The sequence below is a fragment of the Callospermophilus lateralis genome, chromosome 11, assembly GCF_048772815.1.
Source record: "Callospermophilus lateralis isolate mCalLat2 chromosome 11, mCalLat2.hap1, whole genome shotgun sequence".
Lineage (NCBI taxonomy): Eukaryota > Metazoa > Chordata > Mammalia > Rodentia > Sciuridae > Callospermophilus > Callospermophilus lateralis.
This window is the reverse complement of record NC_135315.1, coordinates 38022030-38037048: the sequence shown is the minus strand read 5'-3', so window position 1 is coordinate 38037048 and position 15019 is coordinate 38022030. Positions and strand designations below refer to the sequence as shown.

The 15019-nt window shown below is 41.9% G+C and overlaps 1 protein-coding gene across 1 annotated transcript; it reads left to right on the top strand.

Annotated features, from left to right (window-relative positions):
- Window positions 1–1011: 1011 nt before the first annotated feature.
- LOC143410117 (C-C motif chemokine 8-like) lies at window positions 1012–2439 on the top strand. The gene is made up of 3 exons (XM_076870811.1): window positions 1012–1141; window positions 1850–1964; window positions 2157–2439. Exons 1-3 carry the CDS (start codon window positions 1066–1068, stop codon window positions 2260–2262), a joined length of 297 nt encoding a protein of 98 aa, XP_076726926.1. The 5' UTR covers window positions 1012–1065; the 3' UTR covers window positions 2263–2439.
- Window positions 2440–15019: the final 12580 nt, after the last annotated feature.

Here is a 15019-nt window from a genome sequence, read left to right as displayed (position 1 = left end):
AGTAAAATCATGGTCACCAGGGACTAGGAGGAGGTGAGTACTGGTTTAATATATAGACAGTTTCATTTACAAAATGAAAAGAGTTTTGGAGGCCTGGTGCCATGGTGCATGCTTCTAATCCCAGCAGCTCAGGAGGCTGAGGCAGTAGAATTGCATGTTCGAGGTCAGCCTTAGCAACTTAGCAAGACCCTGTTCCAAAATAGAAGATAAAAAGGGATGGAGATGTGGCTCAGTGGTTTAGCACCTCTGGTTTCAACCCCTGATACCAAAAAAAAAAAAAAAAAAAAAAAAAAAAGGCAGGGGAGGGGGAATTATGGAGATTGATTGCACAACAATGTGAACATATTCATATATTTGATGCCAGTGAACTGCACACTTATTGGCTAGGAGGGTAAATTTTATGTTATGCTACATACATAAAATAATTCTTTAAAGACAGAAAGAAGTTATCCACATCTATAAAGACATGGAGGAACCTCAAATGCATGTTGCTTAGGGAAAGGAGCCGGTTTGGGAAGGTTGCTTTCTCTGTGATTCTATGACATTCAGGAAAAGACACAAAATGAGACAGTAAAAAGATCAGTGGCAGCCCCACTGCTGTGGCCTGCTGGCGATGAAGGTCACAGGCGACCCCTGAGGGTCCCATCCGGGACCTCCTGGTTCCTCGGAGGGGCAGCCCTTGCCTCACAGTCTCTAGTGTGACTTCAGCTGCCAGTCTGTCTTTCCTACAGATCATTTCCATTTGGAAGAAATGAGAGCTCTGAGTAGTCCAATGAGATCACTTCCTAGGCCTTACTGGGTAGAAGCACATATCCTTCCTCCCCTGTTCTACAAAATTTAAGAAAAAGAAACTACATAGCTTCCTTCTCTATTATCTGGAAATCACCCCAGGATCTGATGTCTGCTCAGCACATTCAGGTTCTTCTTTCTTCCCTGATCCCCAACCCTGCCCAGGCTCTCTGATCCCTATAAAAGGCAGGTGGAGCCTCCAGAGGAGCAGAGAGAGGGAGACTAATCCAGAAACCTCTCTCTCTCACGCCAAAGCCCACGCCTGCACCCTCCACCATGAAGGTCTCTGCGGCACTTCTGTGCCTGGTGCTCACAGCAGCCACCGTCAGCTCCCAGGAGCAGGCTCAGCCAGGTAAAGCCCTCCTTCCCTCACGCTGAACTTCTAATTATCACAGGCACCAACGTCCCAGCACACGTCATCTCAGCCTGGCTGCCTCGCCTGCACTTTGAAGACGGAGAACTGTGAGGTTAAGAAGCTGGGAAGAGCCATCATCACTAGTCACAGTTAGTCAGAGCCAGAGCCAAAACTGAATCCCCAGGCCACCGAGAGCAGTCCCTATGATCTCTCCTGACACCAACTTTGGGAAGTGACCCTGAGTGCAGCCACATCGACAGGCTCACGTTGTTTGGGGAAGCTGCCCTTCCCACTATGGGTAGAAAGGACCATAGTAGGGTTCCTTGAAGTTTCAAATTTGGGATCATAATCCAGTGCAGCTTTTACAACAGGGATTGTGTAAGGATAAGAATGCAGAGGGTTCTCAGCATATGACCTAGATTTGCTGTAAAGCCTATGGGGACAACTAGCTGGGAAGCAAGGTCTTTGTGTTCTCCGTGTCAGGAGTTTTGAATTAGCGGAAGAGATTTCTCTGTTCCTAGTCCACAGTGAGGAGCCCCATCGTTCCATGGAGGAAACCGACTTGGGTAGCGTTTTATCTCTGGGATCTGGACTCAGGCCCTGGACTTGGCAATGGTGACTCCTAGGTCTTCTCCTGCCTTCTCCTTCCCTTGTGAGTGCACACATGTCTCCTGCCTGTCTCACTCTTGGCAATATTGCTTTCAGGTACACCATTGATGCCGATCACCTGCTGCTTTAGCACTATCAACAGGAGGATCCCCATCCAGAAGCTGCAGAGCTATACAATCACCAGCACCCAATGTCCAAAAATAGCTGTGATGTAAGTAGACCATGCCTAGCACCCTCAGGCAAGTGTCCCTCAGTCAAGAGGTCAGGATTCATGGCCAAATGTCCCAGATTCGGGTCCTTCACCTGTGCAATAAGGGCTGATGAGGTCAAGGGACCCATGGGCCATGCTCCTGGGCCGACTTCTCAAGACCCTCCATCTAACCATGCCACCTTTCCCCCACAGCTTCAAGACCAAACGGGGTAAGGAGATCTGTGCTGACCCCAGTGAGAACTGGGTCAAGGATTCTATGACGCTCCTGAACCAAAACTCTCAAACTCCGAAGCCTTGAACCTTCACACATGGCCTGAGAGTCAGAACCTGAAGAAAACCCTCTATGCATTTTCCCCAGGGGCAGTGTGACAGTATTTTACCCTAATAGATGAAAAGAGGTGCTTTGCTTATTAATTCAAAACACAATAGTTCATAATCATATTTAAGTCAATTATATTTTGACTTAATACGCCAAATAAAGTGAATGTAAAATGCAAAATCCTGGTGATGTGATTCTATTTATTTATTTATTTTGTCTATGAAGTCAAATTCCTGGCAACATGTCATTGTCCTCCCTCCCACCCACCTGAGGGGATTATGAGATCCATCCAAGGGCATTGATACATACACATTCTTCTTTATTCTCTATTTCGGGGGGAAACAGTGCCCTTTCAAGTCAAGTGTGTGCTTTATACTGTTATGTTTAAAATAATGTCATGATATGATTCTGGAATCCTCTATGGGAAAAAAAATATATCATTTTAAGCTACTTACTCTTATTTTGCACATAGTAGCATTTAACTGAGAAGCAGAACACAGCTGCAGAGGTTGGAGTTGGGGTGTATGTTGCCACCCCACAGGATGGTTTTGGCTGGATTGGACTCGACTGAGGTTCAGGAAGAACTTGGTAGGAGCAGCTCTCCCTGTGTGTAAGGATCTCCACGCCCGTTTTGCTCAACACACTTATCTTTGCCCAAAGTCTCTCTTTTGGATCTTTTGGGACAGTCTACAAACTTTTCTGCATAAGCCCAATTTTCTCCACCTAATTAAATCTCCAACTCAGAGTCATACCTCAGGAGTGAGACCAGACCTCCAGGGAAACTAGATGTGCATAACCCACGTCCACTTAGGGCTTCTCACGAAGAGGACCCTTCAACATGACAGTCCTGGAGGGATGGTGTATGTGATCTATTGCAGAAGGGGGAGAAGAGGGCAGGGCCCCAGAAGGAGGGATCCCACTCAGCTAGACTCTGAAAAGACAGGGGAGTTGGGGTTTTAGAAAGGTTAGATCCAGATCATAGGGGCTCTGGAACTTCAGATTAGGAGGTTAGCAGATAATAGGGACTAGCTGCAAGTTTTCAAACAGCGCAGGAGGAGAGTAACACATTTAGAGCCACACATCAGGAAGATCAACCTGGTGACCGAGTGCATGAGGAAGGGAAGGGACTGAGAGCATCCCACTGCAGTGAAGCAGGAAGACAGCGAGGGTCTGAGCAAGGTCACACTGAGGGAGAAGTGAGGTGGAATGAGCCCGAGAAGGCTGTAGAGGTATTTTGTTATAGCAGCAAGAATGGACTAAGGCATCATGATCACTATATTCTCATCCTCAGTCCCAAGAACTTGCAAGCATCCATTTAAAGGCATGGTACCTTCTCTTCTGGGTAGCCTCTTAAGCTCAAAAGTCCCTATACTCCAAGAACCTAGTGACTTGTCTTTGAGACACATGATCCCCCACAAGGAGGCACACGAACAAGACCCCTCATGAAGAGAAAAAAGATTTATTGTCCTGTCGAACCAACCCTACGGGGCCTGGTTCAGGATCATGTGGAGAGATGCCACAACTCCAGCATACTTAGAATCCCAGAAGGCAGGGGACTTGGATTCTGATCCCCAAACCTGACCTGACCGTTTTCTCTGGCATTAAGATGCTCCATCCAAAAGTGGAGACAGGACTGTGTCCCAGGTAGGAAGTGAGGGGGATCCGGCCAAAGACCTCACAGATCCCTCCAACTGTACCCTCACGGCTCTTGAAAACATGGCCTTGTCTGTTAACAGGGGCAGAGTGGGGAGGGAAAGTGCTTGGAAACGAAAACCACAGAGTCAGCCAGGGGCGCTGCTTATTGGAAAATCAGCCCTGAGTCTGACATCACCTGTCTGCAGACAAGTTCCCATCAAAGTTGAAAGTAGCACAGCCAAAGACCCGGAGCAATACAGCAGCAGAGGGTCAGCTGGGTGGGAGACGGAGAGGGAGATTTTGCTTGTAAGAAACAATGAATGAAGAAAATGGGAACTGAGGCCGGACCTATGTGAGGACACTTTATTTGGGAAGGACCTTCAGGGGATCAGGACTGAGGGGGCAGCAAAGTGAGATGGGGGCAGAGGAGAAACAATACACACTGCATGGTCAAGGTCAACTCTGTGAGCAGCTGGAGATAGATGATAGATAGACAGACAGATAGACAGACAGACAGACGATAGCAGGCAGGCAAGGGCTCTATCCTATTCTAGCCTCTTTTTTCCACAGCTTCCAGGTCAAACTGGGCATATAGAAAAATTGGGTCCAGGATTCATAAAATCCTGGATCCCAAGTCCCAGATTCCAAAGGCATGAAGATTCACTCCCAAACTGACTTACAACCAAAAGACACAACTCTGATTTTATACGCTTGCACTCTGGGATTATGCGTTACACTTCAAATCACATCATTTTATTTTATTTTCAGCTCCTAGAAATTGTCTATTTTATTTATGAAGAATTTGTGATCACATAATAGTTGTGTACAACGTTTTTAAGAATAAGGTGCAAAATTACATATTAATTGAATTTAAAAGTCAAGACACAAAGAGAAAGAAACCCATACCCAATCCCGGGGCCATGTCACGCTAGCATCCAATCCTGTCTGAGGGGCTCCCTGACCCTGTGCTTCTGATGAGCTGCCCGCTCCGCATCAGGGCCTGCTTTACAATGGAGACAGTTCTGACCCACACGGCATCAGGGTCAGCCTCTCCTCCCTGCTGCCTTGGAAGGTTTGGGAAGCAGGCTCGTAAGTTGTTATCTGCCCACAGCTGATGTACATGTGATAAGGCATGGTTTTAAAGCAGCTGAGATTTTTATATGTGCCCTGACATGAACATTAGTGTCTGAAAGTCCACACCCTTCCACAAACTGGTTCTTATCTGTGAGTTCCAGCTCTCTACTTTGTAAACTGGGGACAAAGAACTGGGGCGGTCACCACCGAGGGCTCTTCCTCTGAGGTTCACCTTGACTTCACCCTGGCTGGGGCAGACGGTTTGGGCTGTGACTCAGCACCCTCTCTGGGCTTCTGCTCCGTGTATGCTACTTCTTTCTTTCTCTCTTCCCGCAGGCTCTGCCTTGGGTGAGGAGCCGGCTCACCCTGCTACTTGCCTCACTTCTCAGAAGCGTGGAGAAGTGAGCCCTCGGGGCCAGAGCTTTCTACCAAGGCTGGGTGGAAGCAGATGTTTAAACCGCTCCTTCCGGTGGTGGACTCCGGGAGTTGTTCTGTAAGCTTCTAAGGTTGTTCCGGGAGAATCAGTCCCCAGGGCTCACAAGGTTGACCTTGACCGTGTGGTTTGTATTGTTCCTTCTCCATCCCCATCTCACTCTGCTGCCCCCTCTGTCCTGATCCCTGAGGGCCCTTCCCAAAGGTGTCTGCACGTAGGTCCTAGAGTTCATTCCTGTTTTACTGATTCATTATTTTATACAGACAAAATTTCCCCCCTTGTCCTTGGTCAGTGTCTGGATCTTGACCAGCAAGTAGCCAGGGGTCAGGGCCAGCATACTTGGTTGGTGCACTCACTGGGCCTGGGACCAAGATCAGGGACTTACTTTGGCACCAGGACTGGGTCCTAGTGGGCAGTTCACAAGTCAGGATGGATAGGGATGGTATTCAGTAGCCACGTGGCTAGGAAAATGATGACATAGAAATGAACTGAGCAAATAAATAAATGGATCAAAGATCATGGAAGTCGAGTCATTCACTGTTAGAGAAGTTTCCTAGAAATGTGGATTACTGGAAAGAAAAGGTTAAAAAAAAAAAAACAACTTGTGCTATTATTATATTAACCTAGAATTGGAAGTTGTGGTGTGAACCTATGGTTAAAGATGGGTAGATAAATAGATAGATAAACAAATGAGAGATAGATAAATAGATAGATAATATCAGGCAAGCAAGCATACAGGGTATAGAGATAAACCTAGAACTAGACAAACACACACACACACACACACATAAACATGCATATTGGTTATATTCACTTAGAAAACCTAGAAATAATGACAAATATGTAGCAATATGAACACTAAGTACCCAATTTATAAATACTCCCCACTAAAGAAATCAAGAGCCCCTGGGATAAAGGGCTGACTCTAGAGTTGGAATATCTTATTGTATTAAAGATAAACAAAGTGTAGCTCTCAAAAACACACAAGAACCCGTTCAAATGGGCTCATGAATGTCAATCCAGAACAATTCGATCACCAAAATAAATGCAATGATTTTCAAAATGCAAAATAATTATTTTAACCCATTGAGTAAAATCAAAGAAGGAAAAGTTCTAACTTAATTGCTAACCAATAAATATGGAAGGAACAGTGGGGTAGGGAAATGACCATCTGGTGACCATCAGAGTGACAATTGATTCAGGCAAGACTCCTCAGTGGTTGCTGAAACCAACAGGTGAGAATATGATTAAGAACAGACTTGGAGCTGGGGTTGTGGCTCAGTGGTAGAGCGCTTGCCTAGCATTAAAAATAAATCAACAAAATAAAGGTATAAAAAATACAATAACATTAGAAACAGAACAGACCGCTGACATAGCCTCAAAGTCTCTCCCCATACATAACTAAGAAGAACTTATTAATTAATAAGCACATAATACTTATTAATTGATGCATGTCATTAATAAGAGAAAAGAACTGCAGATAATATTTAACCAAGGAATAAAAGTTAACATCACCTGTAATGGGACAGATCATGTGGGGCTCCTGGGAGTGTCCACTGAGAACACAGCATTGCTTCCAATAGTCTCCTGCCAGAAATACACGTGCTGGACCTGATCGTGAAAAAGCCCCAGACCAGTGAAACTAGGTGAGATTCTACTGAGTAACTGGCCTTACTGTCCAGCTCATAAAGACAAGAAAGACTGAGGGACTGTTCATATTGACAGAGACTAGAGAGACAGGACAGTTAAGTACCTCACATGACCTTGATTGGATCCCGAATCCATAAAGGACATTGTTGGGACAATGAACAAAATTTGAATGGGGTGTCTGGATCAGATAATAATGCTGGACTGATGTTAATTTTCTGACTCCGGTGTTTGTCCTGTTGTTCTGAAGGAGAATACTTTTCTTTTTTCTTTTTTTGGTTGGGGGGGGGGGTACCGAGGATTGAACCCAGGGGCACTTGCCCACTGAGCCACATCCCCAGCACTGTTTATTTTTTGTATTTTATTTAGAGACAGGGTTTCACTGAGTTGCTTAGCACCTCACTGTTGCTGAGGCTGGCTTTGATTCGCAATCCTCCTGCCTCAGCCTCCCGAGGTACTGGGATTGCAGGCGTGTGCCACCATGCCCTGGCTCTTTGCTTTTAAGAAATATACATTGAAGCACTGAAGGTAATTAGGCATCCTACCTGCAAGGTAAGCTCAAATGGTTCAAACAACTCCGCGGATGAAAAGGTAGGTAGGTGGTCAGATATATAGATAATTTAGATAGAGATGGATGTTACATATTTTCATCAGTCTATGGATGAATGGACGGATGGATGGGAAGAGGAGAATGTGAGCCGTTTACATCTGGTATTGCAACACCCACTATCGCCCATTTGTTTTAGTTCACCATTCTGATTACATGTATACTCCCACCTTGTGGTTTTAATTTGTGTTTCTCACATGACTAATGAGGTTGCTCATCTACTCAAAAGTTTGTTGAATATCTTATTTAATGAAGTTTTAATTGAATTCTTTCATCTACTTTTGTTTAGATTGTCTGGGGTTTTTTTGTTATGAATTAGAAATATTTTCTGTATTCCAAATAGGAATCCTTGGCCAGACATATGAATTGAAAAAAGTCTTCTCACAATCTGTGACCATTAAAAATGGTCTCTGATGAAAACAGGTTTATAACTTTAACAGAGTTCATGTATCATTGTGCTCTGTTATGAACAATGATTTTGCTTTCTGTTAAAAAATATTTTTAAACTCAAGATCATGAATATATTCTTAGGATATCTTCTAAAAGCTTTTATTCTGTTCATATTTAGAGCTGCAATTCACCATTAATTAATTTTTGTGCACGCTGAAAGGTAGGGGACAAGATTTGATTGTCCCATATGAATTTCCCATTAATCCAGAATTGGTTATTCCGAAGGCTATTTTTTTTTTCTAACTATTCATAAGTACAAACTTTGTTATAAATCTAATGTGCATACAAGTATGGTCCTACTTCTATACCATATAACCTGTTCCCTTGGTATATTTATCTATTCTAGGAGCAATGGGATAAGTTCTAATGACTATAGCTTTTTAATCAGGATTAAAATCTGATAGCATAAGTTCTGAAACTTTGTTGTTCTTTAAAATTCTTGACTATTTTTTGGGTTTTTTTTTTTTTTTTTTTTTGTATTTCTTCTAAAGTTGAGAATAATCTTATTGATTTCCATGAAACCCTTGCTTGGATATTTTTAATTAATTTATTTATTTGATCTAATTTGTTATATCTGCAGGTAAGTGGATGGAATTGGAAAATGTTATGCTAAGTGAAGTAAGCCAATTCCCCCCCAAACCAAAGGACAAATGTTTTCTCTAGTAAGTGGAGGAATTTTGCTTGGATTTTAATTGAGATGGCATTGGGTTTGGAGAGGAACTGACAAATTGATCATATGGCCTCTTCCAATTCGTGTGCATGGGCTTACCTTCTTTAACTCCTCTCAATAATGCTTAACAATTTTCTACACATTCATTGCATGAGCCTTATCAGAGTTATTCTTTAGTATTTGAGGCTTTTATAAGTCTTTGGAAATTATGTCACTTAAGAAATGGCCTTACTTAACGTCAGTCACCTAGGTATAAAAGTAAAATCAATTTTTGTATTATTAATAAATAGGCTAAAGTTACTTATTATCTATAATAGCTTATCTGTAGACTCAGATGTCTTTCAGACAATGATTCATGTAAAAACATGACAGTTTTACTTCTTCCTCTATAATCATTATAATTCTGTGTCAGCACAAAATTGCCTTGTGCTGCAATTCATGAGGTGCTTCATGAGACGTTGATGGCAGTGGACATTCTTGTCCTGGCCCTGCTCACAAAGGAAAGTTCCAATATTCTATATTAAGTGTCATGCTTGCTAAAGGATATTTATAAAATACTCTAAAGAAATTTCTTATACTTCCTTGTTTGCTCAGCTTTTTTGTTCCCCCTTTGGCATAGATGACTTTTGAAATTTCAGATGATTTTCTATTCAGAGAATTGGATTTTTTTTTCTCCTTTTTTTTTTTTTTGTAATTGTGGTGAAACACATTCGTTGGTTTTCCAATTTTCAACCAGCTGGTATTTCCTCTGGTCAAACCAACCGAGTGACAACCTATTCTTATTTCAGACATGGCTGGGTTCCATTTGCTAAGATTTTTCAAACCCCTTTACATCTAGGACCATAAAAGATGTTTCCTTCTACGTTGGGGGTTTCATTTTCTATGCTATTTCTAATTCTTGAGCTGAGTACTTAGATTATTCATTTGAAGCTCTCTTTTTCATAGACTCATTTAAGTCTAAGAAACTTCTAAACACAGCTTGCACTCTATCCCCACAAATTTTGATATGACAGACACATTGTCATGATTTATTTCAGAACGTATTTTCAGAAAAGATTTATTAAAGATTTCATCATTAATCTGTGAATTATTTAGATGAACATGACTAACTTTTCAAGCTTTGACATATTACAAGAAGTAATCATTTTGCTATTTGTTTTAATCTAATTCCACAATGATTCAATATATATATTCTTTATATTTGCAAATATTTTGTGTTTATTGAGACTTGCTTTGTAGTTCATCATACAGTCAGTTTGATGAATGTTTCCTGTGTATCTGGGGAAAAAATTTACATTCTGCAGTGGTTGAGTGTCAACACATCAAGCGGGTAAATTGTATTCATAGTGTTGTTTCAATCTAATGATGTCTTCAGAAAGACAAAGGCTGAGTGCATTTGTTACCAGAACAATATTTCACTGTAAAAAAGTCCAAAGACTTATGGGAAACCATTCAGCTGGAAATACAGATCTTAGGAGAGGTAAGAAGAGCACCCTAAATGGTCAAGGGCAAGGTCAGAATACCCAGCATCTCCTGATTCTTTCCACATAGTTCTCAAGACCTTGGTCTGTGCAGGAAGCCAAGAAACCACAAATAGATACAGAAAGGTTAGGGAGCAAGAACTTAAAATGCCATTTACAGATGACATGTTCATGCATATCAAACTCAAGAAAACCTGCAAAAACTACCAGAACTAAGGAGTGAATTGTTCAAGACCAAAGAAATTTAAGTTAATACACAGAAATTAGTTGAATGTCTGTATATTAATAAAGAACAATTGGAAAATTGAAAATGTCAAATGCCACCTATTGTATAATTGTAAAAATGTAAAATACATAAGAATAAACTTAAAAAGATGTGTGCCATCTCCATAAGACTATTGTACATACCTAAGGGAAAATAAATAACCTAAATAAATGGAGAGATACAAGCCCCACTTACAGAGTAGAAAACTCAACAATATGAAGGTGTCGATTTATCACTAAGCATCAATGTGGCATGTTTGCCAAGTGATGTTCAGCCCTGATGTTGGTGGTTGTGGGCACTTGTCCCTGGACCTGGTCTAGCTAGATTCTAGAATGGCCCAGTAAACACTTTTATTTCAGGAACAAAAAAAAAAAAAAAAAAGGAAAGAGTCAAAGCAATCATGATTACATCCCCCACTGTCCTTTTTTTAACATAGAAATTTATGTGAATATGCAAAGAACTAAGTATAGCTAAAACAACCTTGAAAAGAATGTAGTTGAAAAATATTCATTATCCGATTTCAGAAATCACGATAAAACAACAATAATTAGTATAGTGCTTTATTGGCATAAGAGTAGACAACAGATCATTTGAGCCAACTAGAGAGTTCAAAAAAGATTTTAGCAAAGCAGTTGCATAATACACATAGAATTTACCTATTTATAAAGTTTAGATAGATAAATCTGCATTAGTCAGGGTTCTTCAGAGAACTAGATAAGATAATGGATAAATAAAGAGACACAGAGAATGAGATTACAAGGAATTGGCTTACATGACTGTGGAAGTTGACAAGTCCCATGAAGTGACTTAGCAATCTGAAACCCAGCAGAACCATTGGTATCCTAGTTCCAGTCCAAAAACAGGAAAAAAAATCTCATGTCACAGTCCAAAGGCGAGCAGGTAGAAAATTCTCTCTCAATCAAAGAAGAGGCAGCCTTTTTTGTTTAATTCAAGCCTTCAGCTGATCAGAAGAGGTTCACCCACAATAGGGAGGGCAATCTGCTGTACCCAGTCTCCCTATTTAAGTGTTAAATTCATCCCAAAACAAACTCATGGAAACACCCAGAATAATGATTGACCAAATATCCTGGTACTCCATGGGTCCAGGCAAGCTAAATAAAAATCAATATCTCTCTCACACACACACACACACACACACACACACACACATATACACACATACATACACACTCACACACTCACACACACATACACAAATACACACACACATTGATTTGATTTTTGAGTAATGCAATGAAGGAAAAGAAAACTTTCAAGTAAATGATTCAGGAGTAATCGTACATAGAAAAAAATAAGCTCCTTTACCATACACAAAAATTAATTTAGAATGGGTTAGCCTCCCAAATATGAAATCTGAAGCCAAAGAACACCTAGAAGAAAACATAGGTAAATGACTTAGGGTGGGAAATGAGCAAAACATAGAACCCATAACCACACGGTAAAAATAGGCACATGCATTAGACTTTACTGAAACCGAAAATAACTATTCATCGGAATAAAATATTAAGAAAGTAAGAAGCCAAGCCAAAGACTGGAAGAACTTATTTCATACCCCGTATGAAAAACACATTAATCAAGACTAGATAAGGAATTCTCACAAATTAATAAGAGAAAAACAACAATCTCATTAAAAAATGGAGAAAAAAATGTGAACAGGCCTTTCACAAAATAACTCAAATAATTTCACAAAATTATTCAAATAATGTATGAATATATTAAAAAGCAGCTCAATATTACAGGTGACCAGGAAAATGCAATTGAATGCAAAATGAAATACAACTATCAACCCATGCTCACGTCTTAAATAGAAAACATTGATAGTTCCAAGCATCAGTGCAAGATGAAGCAAACGAAATCTCTTGGACATTGTTGGTGGGAAGCTTGGTAAACTGTTCAGCGGTTTCTCGTAAAATCAGACACATGTTTTATCCTGTGACTCAGAAATTCCACTTCTGCGTAAATCCTTAAGATAAACCTGCTTTTGTATACACAGAACACTTAAACCAAAATGCTCATAGCAACTCCATTCATCACAGCTCAAACTAGAAGCAGGCTAAATGTGGATACACACTATGGTACATTCATAAAGTGGATTACCACTTAGCAATGAAAAAGGAGAGACTATTAAAAGATTTTTTTAAGAAGCATTACACGGTGCAGAAGATTTCAGACCCAACAGAGTGTCAGCCACATGATTCTATTTACATGACAATCAGGTAATCAGTGGTGGCAGAGGTCACAGCAGCATCCATCTCTGGAAGATGAAACATCAACTGGGAAAGGACACAGAGACTGTCCAGGGATGGTAGAAATGCCAGTCTAGATGTCAGTGGTGGCTACATGTTGCATACAGAGATTTATAAAAGTTAATCAAGCTACACCTGGAAGATTGGTATATTTGTGGTGATACGCAGCTGTGTTCCAGTACATTAAAACCAATCGTAAAGTGTTTTCATAGCCTGAAACCATTTGTACTATGGATCCAGGCAGCCCACTTCCATGACTCTGAGGTAAACAGTGATGTCCATAAAGATTTCTGAACAGCCTCTTGGCGTCATTTAGCATCCCAGGAAAATCGACTAGATGTCAATGGCAGAGAGTGGTCTAGGTCAGGTCTAATGCTGCCGTTCAAAACCGGACCATCTAGGCATTAAGAAAGTAAGTTACTGAAAGGTATAAAATGACTTTGACAGAGCATTAATAACAAAGCCATTTTAACCTATATCTCATAAAATTCCTAATGTTTTCATGAGTAAAGAAAAAAGATCCAAAAAAAAAAAAAAAAAAAAGATTCCCCAGTGGTTCTGGGTCATTCCTGAATCTGCAAATTGTACTAAGTATTCTAAGCCAGCATGCATTGTTTTTAAGAAGATAAAACTTCTTCCACAGAATGCTTGCCCAACAGAAAAGCTTCCTCTCCTCCTCCTCCTCCTCCTCCTCCTCCTCCTCCTCCTCCTCCTCCACCCTTTCTTCCTCCTCCCTCCTCCTCCTTCTCCTCCTCCTCCCCCTCCTCCCCCTCTTTCCTCTCTTCCTCCTCCCTCCTCCTCCTCCTCCTCCTCTTCCTCCTCCTCCTCCCCCTCCTCCGTGTCAGCATATACCAAGTAAAAGGCTTTTCAGTATTTTTTATTTGGTCCTGGGAAGGGACAATTACAGGCAATCAACAAAGGAGGCTTTACTTCCCCTGCCCAAAAAAGGGGGTAGCAGAATCTAAGAACCCCAAACACCCTAAATGGGCAACTCAAGATGTGGACCCCCCACACTGGCTAAGGATGGGGTTCACCTCAAGGTGCCTGAGACATTCCTGCTTCATTCCTAAATGATAATCCTCCTGCAGAGGAGGGCCCCTGTGGCTCCTAGACTTCTGGTGTCGTGGTAATACTCATTTCTGACTGCACTGGTCCAGAGAAGACCTGAAAGGTGACCCGGCTTCTCGGAGTAGCAGTTTCGAGGCTTGTCCTGGAAGGCCATGGGTCCCTCACTTCACGGTGAGGTGGGATCCTTCGTGAACTCTGTGTGGTCTAGGAAGTCTTCGTGGATGGAAGAGAGTTCAAACAGGTCTCAAACGATTCTCAGTCAGAAAGAAGAATCTCCTAGAGCCTTTAGCAAAGGATCCCAGAAGGTCTCATTTTTCTTTCTCCAGTGCAGAGTTATCTGGTCTTGGGTGGCAGGTTCTTCTGGGTAAGGTTGAGGGGGAAGATTTACAGAAGATCTATGGGCTGCCAGATTTAGCAAAAAATATATTGCAAGGGACTTATCTATGCTAAGAAATCACACCCTCATTATCAAAAATTCAGGTTTCACCAAGTGTCCTGCCTCTCTCCTGGCAATCCAGGATTGCTGGGGCCTCCCTCAAAGGGACGGGCCTCTGCTCATGGGGGAGACCCAGGTCTGAACTGGCTTTGATCAGATAACTGGAGAAGAGGCAGGAGTCTCTTCCACAGGGACTCAACGTTCTTACCCACTAGAATTTTCTTCCTGAAGTCAGCCGGCCCCCTTGTAAGCTTCCTGTCCATTTCATTTCTAGGGTTCTACCCTGGTGGCCACAAATCCAGGCTGACCAAAGAACTCGGATTCCCACGCCAGCCCCGTGGCTTCTTGGGGGCAATTGTGCCCACCCTGTCTCTGCTTGTTTAATAAGCACTGCCACCCAGCTTCTGCCACTCCTGGTCCCCTTCCTGCAAACTCACGGTTCTGTTTTATTTGTGGTTCTCCAAGCGAGAAACACCAGCATCCCCATGACCTGAAACATGCTAGAAATGCAAACAACCAGCACTGTGCTGAACACTTTCCATGCATTGTCTTAGTACCCAACCTCACAATTAAGATTCCCCTTAAAGTCTCAAAGAGGTTGGCCATTTGGTCCAAGTCACACAGCCTTGGTGAATGCAGAACTTGAACCCATGTCTGACTGACTCCCGATCCCAGGCTCCTAAACAGTCTCTCTTCCTTGTTA

What these genes read in the sequence shown, in the direction of transcription:
- LOC143410117 (XM_076870811.1), top strand. Translation starts at nt 1,066, where the DNA reads ATGAAGGTCTCTGCGGCACTTCTGTGCCTGGTGCTCACAGCAGCCACC. An exon ending in CCAGGAGCAGGCTCAGCCAG is followed by an intron (nt 1,142 to 1,849) that starts GTAAAGCCCTCC and finishes TATTGCTTTCAG; the next exon opens with GTACACCATTGATGCCGATC. An exon ending in TGTCCAAAAATAGCTGTGAT is followed by an intron (nt 1,965 to 2,156) that starts GTAAGTAGACCA and finishes TTTCCCCCACAG; the next exon opens with CTTCAAGACCAAACGGGGTA.